General features: G+C 39.3%; 1 protein-coding gene across 3 annotated transcripts in view; it reads left to right on the top strand.

Annotated features, from left to right (window-relative positions):
• Nucleotides 1-27,649, top strand: part of dcc (DCC netrin 1 receptor) — a 321,689-nt gene that overhangs the window by 181,510 nt on the left and 112,530 nt on the right. For all 3 annotated transcript variants that reach the window (XM_088281223.1, XM_088281224.1, XM_088281225.1), the window contains exons 9-12: nucleotides 6,083-6,237; nucleotides 8,566-8,714; nucleotides 12,474-12,612; nucleotides 20,671-20,720. In XM_088281223.1, coding sequence (XP_088137349.1) covers nucleotides 6,083-6,237; nucleotides 8,566-8,714; nucleotides 12,474-12,612; nucleotides 20,671-20,720 — 493 coding nt within the window. The remainder of the gene's footprint in view (nucleotides 1-6,082; nucleotides 6,238-8,565; nucleotides 8,715-12,473; nucleotides 12,613-20,670; nucleotides 20,721-27,649) is intronic.

A 27,649-nucleotide genomic window follows, 5' to 3' on the forward strand; every position in this document is an offset into this window, starting at 1 on the left:
TAGTGGCTATGAATGTGTGTTAGTAGATTTTTGTTGTTACCTTTTTTACTTTCTCTTTTATGAATAGCTTTCGATCGATACAGCTCCCAGAAGGTGCAATTACGTCTCCCTATTTTTGGTATAAAACTTAATCTTTGGAGTACCGAAACAGGCACACGCCTTCCTCCAGTCGGTTCATACAAAAGTCAGCAACGCAACATGGCAGCATAATCCAAGTGAATCAAAAACAATATGAATCAAAAAAAAAAAAAAACACAACATGCACACTTCACAGCTCGCAAGTCAGAGACTTGGCATGATTATGCGCTGCAATCACAATTTTGCGTGGCTGACCTCAACCGGAAGTGTTTCAAAGTGTAACGCGCAATCCATTAAATACTCGGTTAATGTGTATCAATTTGAGAAACTGTTCATTGTGACATGGACAATTTATTGTTTAATACAACATATTTAAACATCTATAAATAGCGTCCCATGTTAATATATCCATCCTTCCATCATCTGTTCCGCTTCTCCTCACTAGGGTCACGGGTTGCTGGAGCCTATCCCAGCTATAGTCGGGTAGTAGGCGGGGAACACCATGAATTGGTTGCCAGCCAATCGCAGGACACACATAGACGGACAACCATTCATGCTCACACTCATACCTAGGGGCAATTTAGAGTGTTCAATCAACCTGCCATGCATGCTTTTGGAATGTGGGAGGAAACCGGAGTACCCGGAGGAAACCCACGGAGGCACGGGGAGAACATGCAAACTCCACACAGAAAAGCCGGAGCCGGGATTGAACCCACGCCCGATGCTGTCTCTCACTGTGAGGCCATCGTGCTAACCAGTCGGGTCAACATGCCGCCCTATGTTAATATATTGTAAAATAATATACTGAACTCATATCCCACTTGTAATGGTCATAGACAAGTCCAATCAATATTCAAGTGTTTGGTTGTTCATTAAAATAGTGTGATTGGAATAAAAATGGACAATAAACCAAAGAAAAAGCAAAACATTGCATTAATTAATCTTATTAATTTTGATTTTAAAAAAATGTAAGCTGTTGAATATTTCCAAAAGCCCCAGGTCAGATAGCATTTTTATATGAATACTTCTATATACAGCTGGAGAAAACGCCAACTATTGGCACTAGCACAATTCGGTGGCGGGCCGTGCATTTCACACGTAGGCCTTCAGTGAAATCTTACTTAGTCCTACTTGAATAAATCCCCCTCATATTACCACATTTATGACACCATGGCTGGACAATTAATGTAAACCTAGCTTCTCTTGAAACATCCGTCTAAAAAATGGCCTCGCAAGTGTATCTTCAATTAAATCCACACTTTTCCCTCCTTCGGCCATTGTGGTTTAAAAAAGCAAGAATATATTTTAGTTATTCGAATGGTCGCCAGTTACAACTTTCGGGTGTGTTGATTTCGCATAGCGCTGCCCCCTGAGCAAGAAGGCTCACTGTTACCAACTTGTCATCTGATTGGCTATCGCAAAAAAATAAAAATAAACACACCATTTACTGTATTCATCAGGTTAGCACTGATGAAGACCAACAAGCAAACACTGACTGACCTTCAAAATATTCATAGTTTAAATGTTCACTCCAGAAAACAAGGAACATGACTCACAAATCAACGACTACATGGCAGGTGGCCTGAGAGAAGTAACGGAATAATGGGAAGCTAACGGCCTCTCAACTGCGCAAATGGTTCACATCGTCTTCGCGAGGGAAGATTATATTCATGATCAGCTGCTGATTCACAACCTCGGTGCATTTCATGATGCTTGACCTGTTCTATCTGAGCAAGTGGAGAAGGGATGTGTAGAACACATCACAGATGTTACAGATTTGCTGCCTGTTGCAAACCTGTCATGAGATATCAAATTGCATGAAAATAAAAATAAAATTCAATGTGCAATATATTTGTGCATATCGTACAATGCATATGAACAGCTTATTTGTAAATTAATTACTTAAATGGGTGCATTTAATTTATTAGAATGTCATTATATAGTCACTGTCGTTACAATATTTCCTCTTGCTCTACTTGTTCGGCATTGAGGTGACAATTGAACTATAGTCATACTTTTAAGTGAGAAATCCAAACAGCCAGTCAGTGGTTACTTTTTAGGTTGCGGTCTGACCTTAGACATTCACTTTTGAAAGGTCAATTTACTTCATGCTATATTCAAAAAAGATCCACTGGTTAACGCCACGTTCAGCTTGGCAGCTTTGCCTTTGAGCTGCAGCTCAAAGCTGTAAATATAATATGGGTTCAGGAACCTAGAGATTTATGTTCACATTTTCACTATCTCTCCTCTGCTTCTGCTGTATTTGAGTATATTAAGTCAGCATCCAATTAGCGATTAGCGTTTGACGCTCAGTACTCACATTAATAAGTTCTGATAATGACATTTCATGTGTAAGAGTCGTGTTTCTTCTTTTTTTATGCACTTTGATCATGTGTACCCAAGACTATCGTTGGGCTTAGATTGTGTTTTTTTTTTTTTTTTTTTTGTCCTTTACTGACGATAACAGTGGGTGCTGAAATCACATCAGCAGAATGAACAACCCGGGTCTGGTGAGTTTTGACTTTGGGGCCATATTCACAGATATGAGTCAAACTTTCAGAATGTGTAACTTGTCCGGCATAAGAGGTACTACTCTGTATCCCATTAATCATTGTTTGACTTAATAAATATTTTAAGGTGGTGAGTACAAAGTGATTTCAGTACAGTGAAGGTTGTCATAGTTAATGAAAACTAACAGAATAACTAAAACTAAAATAGAAAAAACATGTTCGCAAAAGAAATTAAATAATGACAGTGCTTTTTTTTTTTCTACTCTCGGCCTACAGTTTACATTTACAAAACTCACATATTTTCCGGACTACAAGTTGCTCCTGAGTATGTCGAACTTGCTTAAAAATGCATAATGAGGTAGAAAAAAAAATGTTGCACTGGAGTAAATCACATTTTTTGTGGGTCATTTATTTGACAAAATATTAAATCAAAAACATTTTATCTTGGAAGGCAGGTTGTAACAATAAAAAAATAGAGAACAGGCTGAATAAATGAAGCCTGGTAAGTAGCCTGCTCATTTGAAACAGGTGTGTTGCAGCCGGAGAAATTGAAAACATGCAGGACACCGGTCCTCGAGCCTTTTTGCTTTTCACCTATTTCCCCCGTAGCCCTACCACCCTTGATTTTTCAGGATTTTAATTTTGGGGGGAGGAAAAAAAAGTGATTTATGATCAAGAAATGGTAATCTGCATTTTTTATGATCAAAATAAATCTTTAATTTAAAAGTAAACTCCTAAATACATTGTCTGGAACTGTACCTTTATTACCAAGTACTGCCGGTAAAATAGTGAACGTGAAGAGGAGCCGTCCAAAACCTTTAATAAAGCAATTCATTTTTGGGGAATAAAATCCTGCAATTGCATCCATGCCCTTTTGTTCACAAGTACTCTCATTATTATAAAGATGAACACATCCGGTCCGGCATATTTATGAAAATAGACTCTTATGGCAACTTCATCCATTTAATTAACAGCCTTCTTTAAATATTGCATTGATCAGTGTCATTTATTTTTACTTTTGTTGCGCAAAGATAAGTGTGAATTAACACTTTACTATTTAGTGACATAGGCTGCTTTGACTTTAGAAGTCCATAATAATGTTTTCAATGAAAAGCCCCAAATCTGTTTTGGCACAATTTGAACGCAAGCCTTAAAAGAAGAAAACAAAACATGGCGAGATGAAGGACCGTAAAAAAAAAAGGGGAACTAAATACAAGCAAATTGACAAGGCAACGAGTAACACCTGGACAAGACGAGTGGCAAAGGAAACTGATTGGTTGACACAAGGGCAGCCTATAGGTCACGTGTGGGCAAACTATGGTCTGGGGGCCACACACGGCCCGTTAAACGTTTTAATCCGGCCCGCCGAGCTTGAAAAAAATGAAATGGATATACCTTGTTCATGTTTTATTTTCTAAATACTGTGGTTTTTCAAAGACATATATTGTTGTAATGCTTTTGTTCAATTTCATTTAAAATTAAATGTATTTATTTTCTCTGATGAGGTGCGGTTATCAATAAACTCCATCCATCTGCTACTGCTCTGTCAAATTTTAGAACTCACTGTCCCATCAATTAAAAAGTTTGCAAAAGTTAGACAAGCACAGGTGAGCACAATCACCTGCCAAGAGACACCGCACAAAAGGAAAACCTGAAAAAACTGAATTTATGAAAAAAAAAAAAATAAATAAATCCAGACCATCCTGTCTAATTGTCAAGCTTTTCCTTTTTCGAGTGCTGGTCCAAGCTTTATGGACAGGAAGAAAAATGGAGGACATGAGGCCAACTCAGCTTTTCAAACTTTTATGAAACCTTTTGTTGGTTTGTTTTTCAATTTTTTGCGGCTTTGACTTGTGAGGGTTGAAAGCCTTTGTCAAGGTTTGTAAGGAGGACACAAACGCAGGGAAGCAACACAAGAGTAACATACATTGTATTTAATTAAAGATTAAAAGGTCAACAAGGGAAAAAAATAGAAAAGTACAATTTAACAGGGATTAAGAAACCAAGGACTTGATTTAATTTGCGAAAACGAGACTGGCTTGGACAACAGACACAAACAACAATAATGGACCAGCCAGAACTGAAAGCAAACACGGAACTAAATACAAACAAAGTAACGAGACAACGGGGAACACCTGGACAAGACTAAGGGTTGGAGGAGCTGATTGTTCTCACTAGGGAGTAAGACGATAAGCACAGGTGAACACAATCAGGTTTAACACGAGACACACACCAAACACAAGGAAAAAGATTAAACTAAATACTGGAGCAAACACAAACCATGAGAGCCTTAAAGAAATGAAATGGGAATCTTTTCCAGGTTAAGTAATTTTGCTTTTTGAAATACATCTAAACCTAAACAAAGTGTGTCATCTAAAGAAAGGATGTCCGGAATACATTTAGAATATGCCCAAATAATGTTATTTTTTAATTAATTACATTAAATTTTAAATCATCAACATCACACAATGTTTGAAATAATTAAATACTTGACTAATTCAAAACTGTAACAGCTGCAGGAAACAACCTAAAATTACTCAGCAACAATGTCTCTGCACTGAATGGGTGTGCCAATGCACCTGTTTTAGCTCTTTCAACGCACCTGTGTTTAATTGGCTAATTAGTGCAGTGACTCCTAGGCCAACTCTTGTTTCAAATAAAGCACTACACCAGAAATTAAAAGCAAAGATAAAGAAGGTAATGAAGTGATGATGAAAGAGTTTTATTCGTCTTTGGTCTTTTATTTCCAATTTATTTGCCTTTTGCAACCCAATAATCTTTCAAATAGATCATCGTATTATTGGATTCTCGACTTGAGCACTGTGCTGTCCAGACAGCTAGCTGACTGAGATAGATTGGTCACGATGATATTCACATTCTCATTTCACGTGTCATCAACCGACATGAACGCTTAACTTTCTTGTCAGCAGTGACATCTGAGAAATTAATTCCTTATACTGTTAGCAGTCATTTACACTACGCTGTCATTACAATGCTGTTCAGTGTTAACAATCTACTAATTTAAAACATTCTTGTATTTTTGATCCACAATTTTGCAAGTGAATCAGCTGAATAAATCATTTTTTTCTTGAGTCAGTGCAAGAAGTGCAGTTTGAGTCATCCTGTAGCCGTAACGGTCTCATTTGCAGCTTTTATTTTTTTCTTCATTTCAGCTTTGGTAATTAGTGGATTGAGCAAATGCAGTGGTGCTGTAATTGTTGGATTAACTGTAGTTACTGGGGGATTGAATAGAGTACGCCTTGATTACTGCTTTGTTCCAAAATATGATGTAGCTGTCTTGTTATGGAATTTCAAAATCGTTTATTGATTATGTGATTTTCAACAGGCTAAAGGGTGTATTAGATCATCCAAGACAATCAAGGCCACCTACCTGCGCCCGAAATGCACAGGAAACGACATAAACTTATTTGAGGAAGAAATTTTATCTTGCTATGTCTAATAACAAAATTATCTTTATTATTTTTCTGCGACAGGGAGAGGTCAGTAAATGTGTCAGAACCTGAGTCTTTGGACCTGATGGTTTCCAACCTGAAGCCAGAGGAGAGGTATAGCTTCAGAGTCATCGCTTACAATGACGCTGGACCAGGAGAAAGCTCCAGCCCTTTGAGGATCACTACCAAACCAGACCGTAAGACAAAAATATCTATTTAGTTTTTGTTACTATTTCTGCTGTGTGTTTACTACACTGAGGGGCTAACCTGCTGTGCAGAAAGACAAACGCAGATATTAGCAGCAGGTACAGTGTGTGTTTACAATGTGGCTGTTGTGGACACATGCTTGCGTGGTGTAGAAAATACTTTACATAAGCAAATTTTAGCTGATTATTTGAATTTCAGTTGACGCCCCCGTTTAGTTGTTAGAGGCAGAGTTGGCAAAAGACAAATTTCCTTGTTTAACTCATAACACTGAAGCTCAGCAGCCTCTAGAATGAGGCTTGTAGGGCTGGTTTGAAAAAAATTAATATATCGATTTGAATCGATTTTTTTTTCATAGCCAAATATCGATACCGATATTTTGTCCCTATAAACCTCTGTGTCTTCATGTGTCACGAATGATCTTGTCGCAATGCGGAAATCGTGTATCAAAACAAAACGGCGGAAGCAGTGAAGGCTGCACACCAACAAACATGAAGGCACATTTTATTGTTTTGATAAGGTCAAGTGATATAAAACGTACATGATTAATGGAACTCTGTTGTCTTAAATCCTGAATGTAATATTAATATTTTTAATAATGCTCCTAGTTACAGCAAGAAGTTTGTTCTAATTGGAGCATTAGTTATCCTGACAATGTTTTCCATACAAAAGTAAAATTGGTATTGCGTGAAATCTTTGAATCGTGAATTGAAAATCAAATTGTATCAAATCAAATTCATCCATCCATCCATTATCTATACTGCTTTTTCTCACAATGGTTGCGGGGGGGGGCGCTGGAGCTTAACCCAACTGTCTCAGGGCAGTAGGCGGGGGACACCCTGAACTGGTTGCCAGCCAATTGCAGGTCACACAGAGACAAACAACCATCCGCACTCACACTCATACCTAGGGGCAATTTCAAGTGTTCAATTGACCTGCCATGCATGTTTTTGGAATGTGGGAGGAAACTGGAATACCCAGAGGAAACCCACACAGGCACGGGGAGAACATGCAAACTCCACGCAGGAAGGCCGGAGCTGGAATCGAACCCACAACCTCCGTATTGTGAGGCCATCGTGCTAACCAGTCGGACCACGGTGCCGCCCTCGAATCAAATTGAATTTGGAAATTTCAATCAAAAGTCAGCACTAGAGGCTTGTAGTGAGAGGAAGCATCAAGCTCATCAGACACACACTCCGTTGAGTAGTGATGGGTAGATGAGGCATCCTGTATCGTTTCGACACAGTGACACAATGTATTGACACTGTGTTGACACTGTGTTGCTGAATACTGACACCTGGTGGACTTGCAGGAAACATTTGACAGGGTCATCTGTCAAACTAATTTTATCCAATTCCATTGATTAGCGACGTGATGTGTTTTTATATCTCCTATTTCGTATTACTTTCCATCGCACTAATTATTCTCTTATCTAATTTATATATTTAACTGAATTATAGTTGTATTGCACTGGAGAGGGGAGCTCTCTCATCTCGTTGCACACTTGAGTACAATGACAAAGGGATTTCTGATTCTGATTCTGATTCTGATTAGGCATTTGCTTTCACATTATTTTTACATACACGCAATTTCATAAAAAAAATCTTTGATATTCGAGACGCAGTTGATAAATTAAGAGGACATCTGTCTGAATGCCCAAGTAAAATTGTTGTGAATGACAATGGACTCATTGTAATTAAAGATTTTTATTCCAAAAAATTTGTTTCTCCAGCGTTTTGTTATTCAGTCTATTTCTTTTTTTGAGGCAATTTCCCCCGCCTTTGAGAAGATCCTCTCACAAGGCACTGAAGAGGCCGGTGTGCACAACGCCTGTGTGGCTAATATAAATAGGTGAGGGAACGTTGCCTCCATGGACTTCCAGTATAAGAGCGGGTCTTCCGTACGTGCAACGTGTCCTGCTGACATATAGCGCTGCACCTCTGAGTGCGCATCAACAGTGACGTCTTCCATCTTGCGGATATTTAACGCAAAGTAACGCGCCAATAACTCAATGCTTGTTTTGAGCGTCCATCCTGTTGACAGATGCGCTTCCTAATGAACACAGTTTGGCGCGCGACCGCTGTGTCGACACGATTCTGGTAGTGGTCACGTGACTTTTTTAAAGCGGTACGCGCACCGACACGGGGTTTGCCCTGGAAGCTCGGCGCGCGCATCGACGCCTCAGTGTCGCTGGACCCATCACTACCGTTGAGTAATCCACATCATTCAACCTGCCAACCTTCTTTGCGCAATATCTTATTGTAAGTGTGTATTGTAACTCTTTGTTTAGTTTAACAACGTTCTTTGTTTTGCATCTACAGTCCAGGTACCCAGTAGGATAGAGTCACTACGTGCTGAAGCTCTTTCGCCAACCTCCGTCCAGATAAATTGGGAGACCCCCAGAGCGCCAAACGGCCCAATCTTGGGCTACAGAGTGCTCTGGACTGAGAGTCTCTCAAGCAAAGAACAGGTCAGCACCTTACACTCTCCATGCAATTCAGTTTAGAAATCACACCCTATTCTGTAGTTTGAAATACTCAATTGCTCTTATGTGTCTCATTTACATTCATTCATGATTAATGAGTGTTTCACCCAAAGAATTTGTTGAAGTTGGACTTTTGAATTCAAGCCATAGTTGCACACACACAGTTATCTAAAAAATAAAAAAGCTAGAATTCGGGGCATACCCGTGCATATTTCCGGACCCTTGTACTAATCCACTCATCTTCCATGTAGATGTGAATGTTTTGAAAACAATGTGATCGCACATAGAGCGGTGAACGCATATCGTTCATGTCAGACGTAATTCATGAGGCCAATTATAATAACACTTAAAACACATTTGTTCTTGTTTAATATGCCTGATTGACCATTTGATGCAACATGGTTGTGATCCCGACTGATTGTGCGGGCAACGAAACATATCTTTACTCATGCCAGTTACCAAACTTCTGGGTCATGTAAAGCCCACTAATTAAATATTAAAATCACATTTAGTCATGTGGGCCATTTATCTATTTTGAATTTTTTATCTGATCTGGAATTTTACAATTAATTTGAGTTGTAATTAAAATTTTAATTACCAGTCACTTTTTTTTTTTGATTGCCAACTAAAATGAAAATTTTACAAAGATTTGAATTGAAATCCTGGAATGTCCTAATTTTCATGTAGGCGCAATCCTCCCTGTGCCTTCTTATATTTGTCAGACCGTTCTTCCGTACGAGGATAGCAGGCGTGTGTGCTGGAACCCATCTGACAATTTGATACAAATTTGGTACAAGTAGTCTAAACTATGTCAATGCTATGACCTCATCTAAATCTGGCGCTGTAGGGCCACAGGCAGATTCTAAACCCTGCGGATTTCACTCATAATTATGACAACTGCGGGCATTAAACCCTCTGGATCATTGCAGAAATCAATATCTCGCTCACATTCATTTGAATGTAACCTGCACGGTTCTTACTCTTCTCGTTTATGTTGCATCCACAGTTAAATGTGAAATTATAAATACGGTTAAGAATTGTTGCAGCAATATATGTGTACTGCACTATATTTTGGTAACACTTTATAATAAACACACACTAATATGCATTTGCAAATACTGAAGTCATCATTTATAAAGCATGTTTCTGACATGAATAATTGTTTGCATATGATTTGGAAATACCTAATTATCACATAATTCAAAGTGATTACATTTGTCATTTAGATAAATAGTATCGACAGAACAAAGGTCATGCTGAGATCCACAACACATTGAAAGCTGTAAAATCACTCAGCGTGCAACTGCACACTGTATACAATAGTTTGACATGAGAAAAAGAACATAGCAGATGGTACCTTGGAAAATGATGAGGGGTAAAACTTTATAATAAGGTATTCACAAACTATATGCTTATGTTTATTCAAGTCAGAAAAATGCTTTATAAATGATGACTTCAGTATTTAGCTAATGCTTTTATTAGTGTCTACATATTATAATGTGTTACCTATATTTTTATTGCTTGGTGGTGCATGGTGGGCATTTGCACTCGCTTATACCCCTAAAAATGATTTTTTACCTGTGTGAAAGCTTCCATACATTTTGATTGGCTATAATTCACGATTCGCGTGATTCAAATTTTTGGTGCTGCAATCAAGTTCCTCCCCCATCTGTTGCTGGCTTTTTATTGGTTTTTCTAATCACTTTATGTTCACTCAAAAGCAGTGGCTGACCAGGCATTTTACACGTAGGCCTTCAGTGAAGTCATACTTAGTCCGACTTGTCAAGTCAAGTCAATTTTATTTGTATAGCCCTTAATCACAGACAGTCTGAAAGGGCTTTACATAACCACAATCGACATCCACTGATCTTTACCCCCAGGAGGGTAAGGAAAAACTCAAAACCCATTGGGGGAAAAGTGAGAAACCTTGAGAAGGGACCACAGATGGGGGAATCCCCCTCCCAGGATGACCAGGCTTCAATGGATGCCAAGTGGGCAACATTTGACACATACAATGATGCTATACAATGTTAGATGAGATAATGTGAGAGTCAATCAAATAAAGTGCTGCAGGAAGATGACTTCAATGGAGTGGGTCCTCACCCAGGGCCGTAATCTCCATGACAGCATATCCAAGGATGAGCCTTCGATCTTGTACCGGTCAGGTAGTGTAAATTCAGAACAGCCACTTCCAAGTGAATCACCATCACCTAATTCCCAAGCCGGGGAATTGGGAACAGAAAAAAAAAAAGAACATTAGTAGTAAACAGGCCAACAAGTAGTTCAACGAAGTGCTGAAATATAAGGAAATCAGAAAAGGCGCTGCATGAAGACGACTTCCGCAGAGCAGGTCCCTCCCCGGTTGGTCAGTGCCGTAATCGTCATAGCAGGTCACCATCACCTAATTCCCAAGCAGGGGAAGAGGGGGCAGAAAAGAGAAGAAGTGGCAGTAAACAGGCCAACAAATAATTAAATAAGATTATAAATTATATAAATAAATTGATCAAATGACGCGCTGCAGGAAGCCAACATCACTGGAACAGGTGCATACCCAGTTGGTCAATGCCTTAAACTTCCTAGTGGGTCACCGTCACCTAATCCCCCAGCCGGGGGAAAAGGGGGCAGAAAAGAGAAAAAAGCGGCAGTAAACAAATAGTTCAACTAAATGCACAAGAGTATAAATGCGTCTTTAATAGTGTTTTGAATATTTCTACTGAGGTGGCGCCTCTAATACCTGAGGGGTAGTGCATTCCAAAGCATTGGTGCCCGAATAGAGAACGCTCTAGAACCTGCGGACTTCTTTTTGGCTCGCGGGATCACTAAAAGACCAGCATTTTGTGAGCGAAGGTTTCGGGACGGAACATATGGTACCACGAGGTCAACGAGATATGAAGACAAATTCCCCTCATATTACCATCATTTATGGCACCACGGCTGGACAAATAATATACATAAACACACTTACGCACCACTGAGTGAGTGTTGGACAACCTAGCTTCACTTTGAAAGGTCCGTCTTGAAAATGGCCTCGCAAGTGTATCTGCAATTAAATCCACACTTTTCCCTCCTTCGGCCATTGTGATTAAAAAAAAGCAAGAATATATTTTCAATTTTTGAACGGTCGCCTGTTACAACTTCCGGGTGTGTTGATTCTGCATAGCGCTGCCCCCTCACAAGTGAGTATCCAATCACAAAACACCTTCATCACCATCAGCGTAAGACAAGTGAGAAGGCCTTACTGTCATCACCTCGTGATCTGATTGGTTATCGCAACTGTCTGTCAACTGTAAAAGCCCCCTCACTCACACTCAACAGATGCCCGCAGAATTGTATCTGAAGGCCTCGGACAGATTGTGCTCTTGGTATTGTGAAATCTGCCTGGCAACACAAGCTACCTGGATTCTGATTGGATAAAAACTCTCACCTAAAAATTCAACACTCGCATATAATATGACATCAATGTGAAGAATATGATGATGATTTTGTGATTATGTTAGGCCAGCAGAGGTGGCCTTAAAGGCCTTTACTGCCCACCATTGCTCAAAAGGTTCTTTTGACTCACTCGTGATGCGACCGACACAACACTATACAATCTAGATGTGATTTGTATCCGCATATATCACTGCTGACCCAAGTGACATATTTCCTTTTATTATTTGTATTACAAACTTCTTTTCAAAAATGTGTCCGTAAATACTAAATCCACCCAAAAAAGTCCAATTACTTTTATTTGTGTGTGTTCAGAGTGTCGATGTCAATGGACTAAACTACAAGATGGAGGGACTCAATAAATTCACACAGTACACAGTTTCTGTTTTGGCTATCAACCGCTTTGGACCCGGCGCTGCCTCCGAAAACATCATTGTCACCACTCAATCAGATGGTGAGTGCTTTACCTCTGTTTTTTTTTAATCTATTGTTGCTGATGGATATACTACACATTTTATTGAAATCTTTGAAGTACGCAATCCATGCTGTTTTCGAATTCCTTCCATTGAAGCCTTCATACCCCACGTTAAGCTTTTGGTGTCAGTACAAGGTATCATCATATGGAGCTCCACGGTCGATGGATTTTTTGGGTCAGTCGGTGTGTGTATGTGTGTCTTGATGTATAAGTGTGTGCATGCGTGCACATTTGAATCTTGTGCTCTTCTGCTGTCAGTCGTTTCACTGGGGACTCTGGATTCTTAATTAAGCACCTCTCAGTGTGACACTCATAAAGTTCACACCCAAATGCACACATGCACCTCTGTTCTCCTCTCTATATGCAAATAATATGTCCTTCCAATATTGCTTACAACTGGGATTTAAAGTATTTTATGCGTGTGGAACATGGGTAGCAGTTATACAACTATATGAAGTCAAGTTATTACATTCCTGGACAGTTGAACATCAGGGGCCTGTGAACCACTGTAGACATTTTATTTCGAGAGGGGGTCAACAGGTGGCGTGGGTGGCAGGTGTAAACATTGATTATTGCGCATAAGCGGATTTTCATTCTGATTTTATTTCACGGGACATAACCGGTGTCGTGCTCTAATACATTTACACCGACCAAGCGGTTGGGGGTGCGGGGGTCCCTTGAGGTATTTTAGCCTTGGGCCACCGCCCCATCGGCCCCGCTCTCTGCATTTACCTGCTCAACATGGATGAAAATATTCTCTTAATTGTAACAAAAATATTTTTTTTTCTCACTTAGTATTGTTATTTGCGATCCTATTATTAATGTCGCTGACCTTTAATACACTTGGATATTGGAATGCAAGTGGTAGGAAGAAATTTTGATAGGCTAAGTTGTTCTAGACCAGGTGTGGGCAAACTATGGCCCGGTGGCCATATGCGGCCCATTAAACGTTTTAATCCGGCCTGCCGAACTTGAAAAAAATTAAATGAATAAACCTTGTTATTGTTTTATTTTCTAAATACTGTGGGGTTTTCAAAGATATTGTTGTAATGCTTTTGTTCACTTTCATTTGAAATTAAATGTATTTTTTTTCTCTGATGAGGTGAAGTTACCAAAACACTCCATCCATTTGCTCCTGGTCCGGCCCCTCTGTCAAATTTTAGAACCCATTGTGGCCCGCCAATCAAAATGTTTGCCCACCCCGTTCTAGACCAACCGTTCTTACTCCCAATCAACAAAAGTCAGCAATGAAAATAAGAATGAAAAATTCAACAGTAAAGTGAATATACATTTTTGTACTCTCACAATGACTGACTTTGAATATTGAAATAGGAGAGACTTGAAATATTTAGCCACAAATACAACTGTAAAGCAGCTTCTTAGATGATTAAGATTTAAAATCCAGTAGCTTTCAGTATATTGTATCACAGTATCAGGCATTTTTTTTTTAAATCAAGAGAGTGTGCAGAGTTGGGTTGTCTTTTGTGGATTTCTTAGATTTTGTGACCTGATACTGGATGGAGGGATTGCATGCAAATTCATTCATGAATGTCAATGTGGCAGCTATTCAAATAGAGAATTCGTGCACTGAGTAATTTTTAATTTTATTTCAAATAATCACATGGTTTTGAAAAAAATACCATCTAACTTTCTCTACAAGTAGATGACATGACAAAACTTTAAGGCTAAAATGTAGAACTATGTGCATTCAGTGTAAAACCAAACAACCCCATTTACTGCATATTGTTTCAATTCCTAACTTGACTTGACGGATTTTGTACATTTTAGTCTTCAGTACAGGACAACTGGAGTAACATTGTTCACAAGCATGGTTTCAAAAACAATCTTTTCTCTGTTTCAGACCATAAGGCATACTCTAAATGTTTTAATTTTCTCAAATATTGACAGTGCACCTTGTAATGCTGCGCAACCTAAGTATGGGAGAATGTCGATTTTCAGTGTATTGTCTTTAATTTAAATTACTTCCTATTATGTTCATGTTGTCATTCCTATCTGCAGTTAATACCAAGGTGTCTATATATGTTTTGTCATACTGGTTCGTTCTACGTAATGTATCTCTTTGCTATTTACTTTAACATTTATATTTGCAGTTCTATTCTCATCCGCATCTAATCGCTAGCAGTACGTTTTTGTCATACCACAACTTGAACTACTTTCTGCTTTCGAATCTATGAATCATGAGAAATGTACTCTTATTCCTACTAAGTGGTTAAAACCAACTTAAACGGATCTTTTCTGGTGGCATATCTTCAATTTTACAATGTCAGACCGGACCAGCGTGAGCTAAATGACACGGCCAGCTTCCAACAGCAGGCGGGACAGAGCAAAAAAGGCTGAATAATGGAAATGCATTGACGTGTATGCAGCTGTTGAATTGTCAACTAGCATACCAACCAACTGTTGACAGGTGATTTTTTTTTCGTTTTTTTTTTTTTTTGTCTGTTGGATCTTCTCCTCCACTCAAAGTAACCCTTATGTAGTTGTATGATGTACAAAAGCAAGTGAGACAAGCGGTGCTACCCGGTATTTCATGTCTGTTCTGAACCGACCAAAATAGCAATAAATCTATCAAATAAACCCATGGTTCAATTTGAATAAACAATTTAACATACAATGCTTCACAAAAATAATGTGCCTTTTAATCTGGCGGTGAGTCGTACGTATGATATAATAAAAATCATTAATTGATATTGTGCCTATTAATACGGTGTGCGTAATGATCTGGAAAATATGATATCAATTATAATTATATTATTTTTGTCATTGGTTCACAATTAACTGTAAGAATACTATAGCATAAGAGCCTCATATTTTGCAATTCAATAAAGGAAAATGCCATTGTGCTTTTTTTCATTTGCAATGAATACAATATCGACCCAGACATACATTTGTAGACCTAAGTGGTGCCTAGAAAGTAATGTTGTCATAAATAAACTTGCATGCATAGACAGTGAAAGATAATGTAGTCATCTGTCCAGCTGCAGTAGCACGACACAATGATCTGAGACTAAGTGAGCACAGATACTGAGTGGTTGTATTGTGCATCTCCCCATCTGTGGCTCTGTGATAACCATGACTTGTGGCCTAATTACTCTCGGTGCACTCAAGCACACACTTGTACACGCACACCTAACCCCCCCAACACACACACACACATGCCATGAGCAGCTGAATCAATAGATAAGCTGTGGACAGTTAATCAGGTAGGTGGTAAGACAGTGTTCATTTCAACTGTCTATCCATCTTCGTCTGCTTATGAAAAGGTCGCGAGGGGCAGCAGAGAGGCCCAGACTCCGGAATCACTCAGCGTTTCCCGGCCAGCCAAGAGACATAGGACCCAATTCACCTCCAAATAGTGGCATTTAAGATATTGCGCGTGACTAAAATTGCAATATTTTATTAAGATCCCGAATTGTGTGCTCACTCACATATTGCTGATGTTGTTGGTATCAGGTGAACAAGTGGTCGATACTGCTGCTTTACACTTGAAATAGCTCTGAAATTTCTCACCACAGAACATTTGAAAGAGCACCACGAATGCAAAATCAAATTTAAAGTGATGAAATTTGAAGTGTTGCTTAAAAACATTACTGACTAACAGAAAAGAAATCTATCACTGTGATAATTTGGGTGAAAATGACACCTGACCTGAATGAAAGTCAACTTTAGTTTATTTCTATGGTTCTTACTCGTTCACTACCAGCCCAGGTAAAATGAATGGACTTTTTGGCTTCTTTAACTGTCAATGGCAGTGAATGAGTTTATATAAATGAGTCTCAAATTGCTGCTTCATAAGCCCATAGATGACAAATATGACCGACATCCACTCATATAAACCCTCAAATCGAGCAAAGAAGATTAAATGACTCCAAAAGGGGAAAAAAATGGATCTTTAATCCTGATGTTACTATCATTTGGGACATAAATTACAACTTCTGTCTTATAATGTTTATCCACCACCACAATGTCAGGCTGGTTGGGCGTCACCAGTTAGTCAGTCTGGATCTACAATTCCCACTGGACCTTGGCCTGGTTGTTCTCAACCACCTTTGGAGTTGTCTGTCATCTCAATTCTGGAACCTCTAATCCATTCATCCATTCATTATCTGTACCGCTTCTCCTCACAAGGGTCGCGGGGAGTGCTGGAGCCTATCACAGCTGGCTTCGGGCAGTAGGCGGGGTACACCCTGAACTGGTTGCCAGCCAATCGCCGGGCACACAAAGACTAACAACCATCTACACTCACACCTAGGGGTAATTTAGAGTGTTCAATCAACCTACCATGTATGTTATTGGAATGTGGGAGGAAGCCGGAGAACCCGGAGGAAACCCACGCAGGCATGGGGAGAACATGCAAACTCCACACTGGAAAGACTGGAGCCAGAATTGAATCTACGGCCTCTGCACTGTGAGGCCATTGTGCTAACCAGTTGTCCACGTGCCACCCCTCTAATCCATGTTTGGTACAAACATTCCGGTACACTATTTCTGCTACCTGGTTATGCCACTCCACGTATGGCTTGCCAGACAGCATTTTACAACCTGCGGCTGTCTTTGGGGTTTCTTTGCACAGCCTGCACCTGGGCTCCTGTCTGATGTGTTAAGGGCCTCTTCTTGTACTGCCATGATTAGCCCCTGCATGCTGTCTTTTAGTCCAGCCTTTTACAGCCACTGGTATGTTTTCTGGAGGTCAGCCACTTCCTCAGTCTGACGGTGGTACATGCCACACAAGGGCGTGTCTTTCCATGACAGTCCATCTGGCTCCTTCTACTTACTGGGCGTCTTTTGCCTGAGGCATTCATGTAGCAGGTCATCCCTGGGGGCCACCATCTTGACATATTCTTGGGGTCCTGGATAGTGTACTGGACGCTCACTCGTCTAAGGCTCCCCTCTTTCTGCTTTCTATATAGCCTCAGAATGCCTGACTTGTGGTGGAACCCTCTGTGCATTGTAAGGAGGTTTCTTGGCTCTATATCAGTGGATTGCATCTATTCCAATGGCCAATAAATTATACTAGCTGGATATCTGATGACCGGCAAGTCCTAGGTGTTGATGGTTGATGGCCTGGATCTTATAATTGCCAATTCGCTGACTATTCGTGATCTGCTTCACCCTCCTTATGTATTTGGATGTAGCCGCACTTTGAGCAGCCTCCTCATGATTGCAATTTGCCTGTGGAATTCCAAGGGATTTGTATTTCCTGCACATCTGCTATGCGGCCTTCAGGTAGATCAATCCCTTCGGTTCTGATTATCTTCCCTCGCCTACATATCATTCGCCAACACTTATCTAGTCTGAATGCCATTTCGATGTCATTGCTGTGTATCTTTTTGAGGTGAGATAGATAAATAGATAGATAGATAGAAAGATAGACTTTTATGATTTAACAATTTGTATAAGTCATCAATATTGTAAAGAAATATTGCTACACTTATTTGGTAAATAAAAAAAAATTGTTATCAGAACAGAATGCTTCATAATTGAGATTCTTCAAAGTTAGCACATTTCACTCGGATAACAGCTTTGCACATTGTGGTACTTTCTCAGAAGGCTTTATGATGTGGATGATGCTTTATGACCTGGCATGACTTTCAGCTCACAGTGATCACAGCTGTGGATTGTCAAGAGACAGAGTTAATAGCTTCAATTTCTTGACCTCTAAATATGTTTGAGTCCATTTGAATGTGAACTAAATCAAAAACCGTGAGCACAAATCCAACATTTGAACCAAAGCATGGATTTATTTATTTATTTATTTATTTATTTATTTATTTATTTATTTTTAACCAAAGCATGGATTTTGATGTAGACAAGTCACTAGTCACCACACTATGTATGGTCACGGTTTTACATCAAAACCAAAACTATCACCCAACATCAACTGATCAGCATACTAGCGAACAATGAAACAACCAAAACAAGGAACAAAGAAATACAATACACAAAACGTGCTTCTCTCATGCCATTCATATTCCAAGTGCTGTAAAGCATTCTTGGGGTGTTTCGGCCTCAGTCAATCAGATGGCTGGTTAAAGACATGTCGTGAGTGGTGTGCTTTGGGCAGTGTCTGTTGTGTAATGGTTAATCTAACTTGTGATATTTCTTACTTGTAATAACATCAATGATAAGGCAGACTACAACATCATGGCCAGTGGCCCTTTTATCCAGATTTCCCCGCACGTACATACGGTACACTGATCTATTGTCAAGTGAGTGTAATCTCAAACTTTGACCAACAGAGGGTGGTAACATACTGTGTAATAGCCGGGAAATCCCGATTAACATTGACATTATATAAGCAGCGCGTCGGCAGGAAATGCTGCAAGTCAGCAGAGGGCTCATGAAAATCACATAAGGACTTTAAGGTGCGCCTTATGGTTATAAAAATACAATACTTATAATAGTTACAAAGCCCCTGAATACGTCTGCGGCCATTTTTTTTTTTTTATGTACCGCATGTCCTCATTATGCATACGAGTGACTCGATACACCCTGGACTCGTCGCCAGTCAATCGCAGCACACATATACAAATCAGAAACTTTCCCACCCACATCCCATCATATTAGAATCAATTAAGAGTCTAGATTAACCTAAAATACATGTCTGGTTTTGTTTTCTTGTGAGAGGAAGCCGGAATAACCAGCGAAGGCCCACGCAAACACGAGGAGAACATACAAACACCACACAGACATATTACAACTAAGATGTGAACCGACATCTCCTGACTGCGAGAAAGGCGTGTTTAGCATTATTCTCTCCTTGGATAACAAAGAAATTTTATATATGCAATGTAATTGTGCATGTTACAGATGAATATTTCGTTGCACAGTATATTATGAAGTGTTCAGATGTTATATCATTTCTGAGGTGCTCCTATCCATTCTCTATCAGTGTACAGAATAAATTATCCATTCTCATCTCAGTTCTTTTCAGTAAATAAACTTCGCTCAGCATCGCTCCACACCCACTCATTCCCATTCTAGGCACAGCAGCAATGTCGCTGCACAGCACATTGCTGCAGTGGACTCATAATTGGACTCAGACTCGCAGCCTCTGACATTAGAGGCAGGCAAGATTGCAACGAGAATGGAACCATTAGTTTAAGTAGCTATCTGCTATTCCTCTTAAAGGTGTCACGGAATGAGGTTTAATCTTACAGTGCTATCTGCTTGACTCTGTTCAACCCCTTAACCTTACTTGTATTCGGGTGACAGCACCAACATAACCTCAGAGCCCATCACCACACCAGACTTTTATACGAGGCCTCGACACAAGGGACGTACATACTTGCAAACGGAATACCATCACTCGACATCCCCGAGAAAGGCAATTTCACTTGCACGCTGCTGTAGCTGGCTGGTACAAGGGACTTCTCTTGATATGTTGCATGAATAATGATGAACAGGAGATGTCTGCACCTTGGAATGTGCTTTTTTTTTTTAAAGGATGGAAGAGCAAGGAGATTACATTTGTCATGTGTTGAATGTGCTTCTGCTGCGTTTGTGTTCATCATTTCATGAGAATTCAGTATCAGTGTCGAGGTTTTAAACATGTCTACGAGTAAAGTAATTTGTCATTGAGATCTCAATCATGAAATAGATGCCAGCTTTCACGGCACAAATGCACGTTAGTAAAACCTTATTCCTAGGAGCCTTCAAAATATAAGTGCTGGCAGCTGAGTTTGCAGCATGGGCTTTGAGCTTATTGGTCAGAAAACTCGACTTCCAAGACAGTGACGAGGTGGCGAAGCACGAGTAGGTCTGGCTTCGATGGTACAGATCTCCACCGTTACAATTATTCAAACAAATCGAAAATAATCATTCTCCTTCATATGTATATTTGCTCATAACTTTTTTGACCCCAGCCCCGGATTTTTATTTTTAACTTATTTTGTTGTGAAATTATAAAATTAGATGCACAGATGCTTGACTGCAGAATTGATTTTTAATAGTTTGCTGCAATTATATACTGTATAATTTCAACTTTTCACCCCTTGTATTTTTTCTCCTCTGCAGTACCCAGTGCTCCTCCCCAGAACATCACCTTAGAAGTTGTGCTTTCCAGGGTAAGATGACATTCAATTTCAAATATTTTCAAGAAAATGTTAAATATATTGCTAGTATGCGTTATTTTCCACAGTTTCTTTAAATTTGTGTGGGTATTATTATGTGAAAACTATAACCTTACTTGGATTTTTGAACCTTTGACTCCATAAATGGCTCAAGCGCTTCACGGTGGTCCGACTGGTTAGCACGATGGCCTCACAGTACAGAGGTCGTGGGTTCGATTCTGGCTCCGACCTTCCTGTGTGAAGTTTGCATGTTCCCCCCGTGCCTGCGTGGGTTTTCTTTGGGTACTCCAGTTTTCTCCCACATTCCAAAAACATGCATGGCAGGTTGATTGAACGCTCTCAGTTGGCTCTAGGTGTGAGTGTGAGCGCAGATGGTTGTTTGTCTATGTCTGCCCTCCGATTGGCTGGCAAACAATTCAGGGTGTCTCCCGCCTACTGCTCGATGACAACCGGGATAGGCTCTAGCACACCCGCGACCCTAGAGAGGAGAAGCAGTTCCGATAAAGGATGGATGGATGGATAAATGGGTCAAAGAAACATTTAGCGCACAAATTATGAATGATCAGGTCAAATCCTACACAGAATTAGCACCACCACTTATGTGCTAAACATGCAAATTTGTGCTATGCGTCTCAACATGAACTTTATTTAAATTTAGTGTGTATGTTGACAGACTTCCAGCTGACAGGAGCTTTTAATTGAGTTTGATGTAAACTACACAAACGATGAACATGATTTTACAGGCTGTGATTGATTGTTTATTCTGACATTACAAGTGTGACATTGCCATCTGTCAACTGTTCCCCTCTTGTGAACTAGCCTCATTTTACTGATTGATATCCACCACAAATGTTCATAGGTTGCCATGCACTTTTAATGTTCACTTTGATGCATAAGGTTGAAGGTTGATGGAATCTAAAAATCAGCATTCATAGCCAAACTCAGACATAATAAAAAGGGAATGGAATAATCCTCTTGGCGGACACGCAGTAGCTGAAACGTGGATTAGAGGTCTTGGGCCATGCAAGGGGCATCTGTCCACAAACGCTGATTTCTTCAGAAATGCTCAAATGCTCAACCCTGCCAAAAATCCGCACGTTCTTTTCAGCAACAATTAGATCCACTGAGTTATCATGCTGTTAATTCCCAAGCTTCATGATTTCGCACACTGTGAGCCCTGTGGCTGACTCCTGGATTCTGTGCGGTATTTATGTTTTGTGGATGTGTTACGTTCAATTGTGGCTTCTTGTAACGTTCGGAGTTTTTCTAATTTACCGGATTGGTGGTGAAATGCTGTCTCCATGACTGAAAATGACAGTTTCCCTCTCATAAGACTTTAAGATTTGCTCCCGGTCATCATGGTATCAAAAGCCTTGAACGGCATTGTGACCCATGGCTCGTTTACTGTAAATGAGACAGAACCGCCCCGCACAAACAATCAGATTTGGAATGGATGTTTCCTTTTTGAAAACCCAACTTGGTGGCTTTACCTGAATCGTAGAGATCCAATGTGAAAATAATTTTGGGGCGGGTATAATGGATGGAACATGTGGATATACCAGAGATTATCAGTCAACTGCAAACATGTGAGGATGCCTGACGGGAGCCTTGAATTTTCAAAAATGCATTGCTAGTCCTTTCTCTGGGAAGGTACTAAAATACTGCTACCTGATTGGTTTGTGACGTGTAGGAGCAGTTAGCTGTCGTACATCAAAGTATTCAGAAAGTGAAAAGAAGACTTCTCACCAATTCAGAAGTTGGAATAGTAGACACAATTTTCCAGACTGAATTTGGTGAGTGATGATGTTGAGAAGCTCAATATTTTCTGGTCTTTTTAAATTACACGGAAGCGCCGTTGATAGAATCTTGACTAATAATTAAATTAAGAATTCAAAATTAGAACTAGAACAATTGTGTTGTACTTGCAGATGCATAATGTTATTTAACACAGCAAAATATATTATCTATTAGAGTAATTATCTGAACAATCCTCTGGTAAAAAAATAAAATAAAAAATACACTACTTGGCTACCATAGCTAACGGCAAATCACAACAAATAAACAGTGATTAACTCTAGGCTAGCCTGAGACCCATGGCAAAACAACCAAAGCAGGCCTTGGAGACACTCGTCCAGGCAAAGAGTAAAAATGAGACCCCTTTAAACCCCCGTTGCTCCTTCCCATCCTCATTCCTTTTGATTCCTTGCAAAGTAATTGGAATGTAGCAGCGAGGATTATACACTATATCTTCTTGGGCACTATTGTGATTGCTACTATTGAGTACTGTTTATTTACTCTTCCATTTATTATTAACTCTATAAAAGTTGTACTGTCGAGCATTTCATGGGAGAAGGTGGCAGTCTCATTTCTTATACAGCATAAAGTGAACATGCTTTAATTTTCGCTCAAAATACATCAGACTGATACTTTTAAATATGTGAAGTCTTGGGAAATGTTCTTCCCCAAAAATCTGACCCGTTGTCATGCCTGGCTGTAATTCTTCAATATTTTTGTACTTTTATCTGGTAACTGTTTGCGTAATACAGGAGGTCTAATTTAAAAACATAAATGGCCTTCCTCTGCAACCGTGTATTTTTTTTTTTTGACAATGGTATATTTAATCCGTGCAAGGCAGTATCAGAGAATACGAAAAATGGTTCCAAATATAATGTGGACGGCTCATAATTCATGTCCATAAAGAGGAGGTTCAGATTGTCTGTGGAGCGCTGACCTCATTTAGTTTCTGTCCGCTTACTTTCCTGCATGTGATTGATATTTCTCTGCTTAAAGGGCTGATCGATGCGTGATGTCAGAGCTGCAGTTTGATGTGGAGTAACGGTGAATGGGCTTTTCTTTCCACAGGATTGAGTTCAGATCAACAAAAACAAGATTGTTGCTTTGATTAAGTAATGAGAATTCAAACTGTGTTATACAGAAGGTGTTTTTGTCGATTGTCGCTTAACATAATTTCAGAATGTTTGTTTGTTTTCCGTGTAATGTAAAAACCTGTTTTTACTGCATGTATTTCCATATGCGAATCATATTTGGAATGCTTTCCTAGAATGGTCAGGACCAGCATTTCTTTCAGCCAGAGTGTCCCAGCTGGCCTGGGTATATTTAAACTGCAAGCATCTCTGCTCATGCATGTGCGATGTCGCTGTGGCAAGCTTTTCTTCTGGGAACCAAAATGAAAAGGGGATTTGCACACCTGTCCCAGCCTTAATAACGTACATGCACACAATGTGCACCAAATTTTGTCTATATTTGTCTGGAGGCCCAGCAGATGTTGCCATATTGTTGAAAGAACAATGTCAGATGCATCAAAAGTAATGAAATGCTGAAGTGATTCCAAGTGCATCGTATCTATGTAGCAGGTGGTAGTAGTAGAAGTACAGCATCTTAAGATGGATCATCTGATGGCACTTTAGCTACGGGAAATTAGATAAGTGTTTTCGACCAGAATCCCTGTATGGAGTCACGAGAGCCTCAGAAAGAACAAACTTCAATGTCATGAATTATTTAACCCATCTACAGTAGTAAATATCAGTGGTGGCCAATCTGTCAGAACCGACTGAAGATCCGTCACTCTGTCACTGACGGACTGCCGTTTCACTGGCGGATTGGCGACTGGTCGAATCGTTGAAAAACTGACAGAATCAACGCCAACAAAGGCGATTTTCGGCTGCCAACCGAACCATCACTAACCCAAAAAGCAAAACGACCTAAATAATATTGTTTTGCGACATGTTGGGAGCGTGGAACTGCTAATGTGGAGTAAAAAATTTTGACTGACCTATTTGCAAATGTCACAGGGTTATTAACTTGTGCATGCAAGTGAAAAAACAACAAAACAATTCAAATTAAGGCCTACATTATACCAGTATGTTTGAAAATAAAGTAAATACATTTTTAGGGTTTTATTATGTCTGCAGTGCGTGATTTCCCTTCAGCAGTTTTCCCATAATGCCATGGGATATTGACTCAAGCATGTACATACGAAATGAATAAAATTGTATTCTTTTATCCTTGTAAATGTTTGTTTCGGACAGAGGTAAAATAGCGATGATGGAAGCGTGGTTAAAATAAGTGAGGGATTGGATCGGCCTGAAATAAATTAATAAATAAATAATGATGGACTGATGATGACTTACTAGCAGGCTGGCGGAATTTACAGACAGGTCCACCACTGCTTAATATAGGCATGGGCAAACTACAGCCCGGGGGCCAAATGCGGCCGTTAGATATTTGAATCCGTCCCGCCAAACATGAAAAAATTAAATGAATAAACCTTGTTGATGTTTTATTTTAATTACTGCAATAAGCCTTCAATGTTAAATGTTAATTCAAGTGATGCGCAGGTGAGTGTTCTCAAAATAAAAAAAATCCACACAGATCAAATACAGATATATAAAATACAAATACAGATATTTTGCTGTAATGTTTTTGTTAATTTTCATTTAAAATGAAAGCATATGTTTTCTCTATATGCCATCTATATTTTTTTATGTGATGAGATGAGGCTACCAAAACATTCAATCCATTTGCTCCTGGTCCGGCCCATCTGTCAAATTTTAGAAGCCATTGTGGCCCAGGAATCAAGAAGTTTGCCCACTCCTGGGTTAACACCATCAAATAAAATGTGAAACTCTGAACTTTTGTGTGATATTAATTTTGGGTTATTTCAAACCCAGGTGTCTTCAGTATACAACAAAAACAAAGGAAATGACCTTGCCATTCCAATACTTTTGGAGGGGACTGCATTATGCCCTGCAGTGTATAATAAATAACAGGACATGACATATCTAATTGATGTTTTGGTCTTGTATTAATCCAGCTACCCAGTCCATGTCTACCCCATCTAAACCCAGTGTGAAGGTCTGGGCTTGCATGTCTACCTCATGCTCCTTAGCAAGAATGATGATAATTTGTGGAAGCTATGAAAATATCTGAACATCACATCAGCAAAACAGCGTGTGCAGTATAACTAAATAAGCACACAAAAAGCAGCAATGGAGTACATTCATCATGGTTTTTCATTGGTAATTGTCTAAAACACGCATTTGTTTAATAACTTAACTGTCGTGTTCTGGGTTTGTTGATTTTGGTTTATGACTTTAGTTGCATGTTTAGCCTAGCGTTTCTTTGTGTGTCTCGTTAGTTTATTGTGTCCACCTGTCCTTGTCTCCTGGTCCCTTGTGTCATCCAATCAGCTCCCTCCAACCCTTTGTGTCTTGTCCAGGTGTTCCTCATTGCCTCATTTTTTTTTTGTATTTAGTTCACTGTTTCCTTTTGGCCCTGACTCTGAATTTTTTTTATTTATTTTTTTTTAGATCAAGTCCAGTTTTCAAGTGTTCGTTTTGATACTTTGTTTCTTATTGTTTTGTACTTCAGTCTTTTGTTTATCCAAGTACTTTTTTTTTTTGCCTGTTTACTTTAAATTAAATCAAATCCACCCGGTAATCCTGCTTCACTGCATCTGGGTCATCCTCCAAGCCAAATTGTGACATAAACTAAGGTTTGTACCATGGTGGATGGCTGCAACAAAGTAGCACAGTACAGATCACTTCTTTTGGTATTAAAATTGCAAAAAAAAATAAAAAAAGTGCCTGTGTACTGTAAAACAAGAATTCTGAATGTATTGACAAATGGAAGCTGAGCTACAGAGAGCCAGACTTTTGATAGCTAATCAACACAAGCACAAAGACAACTACACAAAAATGGACCCTGACTAATCAGGACACAGCTGATATGAATTAAAATGAAATGCATCCTGTATTAACATTTTGCCACCCATAGGCCATGGCTCAACTAAACATCAGACAGGATTCAACTCCTAATAAGACAAATGCAGCACGAACAGTTTCACTCGTTGACTTATTTAGCTCAAACAGTTGTTAGCAAACTTTGAATCCCCCTGCTGTTTATAAGTTGCCCCAATCAAACCATCTTTTCAGAAATCAATTTCAAATCTGGCATTTGCCGAAGTTTTTCTCTACTCAGTGGAGCGTTACGGTTGAAGCGGCTGCTGTTGTTCCATGCTTGGGTGAATACGCTCGTCTATGGGAATTTGCTTTGAATTCTCGTGGGGAGTCCAGACAGGGTATTTATCTCATTGGACATTTTTAGGGTCAGGATCAGGATGGGATTGTGAAAACATCTATTAAACTATGAATTTAACCCTGGGAAGCAACTTTTACGACCAAGCAGAAGTAGTTTAATCGGTTTCCTGTCGACTCTCTGTGAGATACTCAGCCCATTTCAAGTAAGAAAACATCCCACTGAAATTACTTTAATCTACCTTTATATTCGACATAAAGTCAATATTGATAGTTATTTGTCCCTATCAGCCTTTCCCAAAAGTAATTAGCAAATATCAAGCTCTCATTCATATTTGATAAACCTGATAATGAGCATTAAAGTTGACAAATTGTGTTTCAGATACATGTCACCATACAACTGGAACGTTGGCGTCTTCATAATGGAAAGCACATAATTAGAATTAAAAGCAGTGTTGGGCAAGTTTCTTCACAAATCTATATTTTAAATTTACTTTTTTCTGACTTCAGACTTTAAAAAAATAATTTCAATTGCAAAAAGATGGCCCACACTGTCATAATAATTCAGAAGAGAAGACAAATTCACAAACCATCTTTCCATATATTAAACAAATATGTTACCATCAAATTTGCTTTTGTGTTTGCATGTTAAGTAAAATATACTGCAAATAACAGGTCTGAATTTTGTTTATATGAGTCATTTAATAACGAAGTAATAAAAAAAGTTTACATTGGTAAACAACTTCAAGTGAATGCAAGGTTAACCAAATGAAAGCCATTAAAAATCGAGTCTGTAATGTGTTATAAATATGACACGAAAGTCTTCCACAAGAAGACCAACAGTATATCAGGTTAATTGCCACAATT

Source organism: Idiotropiscis lumnitzeri, chromosome 18, assembly GCF_059441095.1.
Source record: "Idiotropiscis lumnitzeri isolate Australia: NSW breed Sydney's pygmy pipehorse chromosome 18, RoL_Ilum_1.0, whole genome shotgun sequence".
In the NCBI taxonomy this organism is placed as follows: Eukaryota; Metazoa; Chordata; class Actinopteri; order Syngnathiformes; family Syngnathidae; genus Idiotropiscis; species Idiotropiscis lumnitzeri.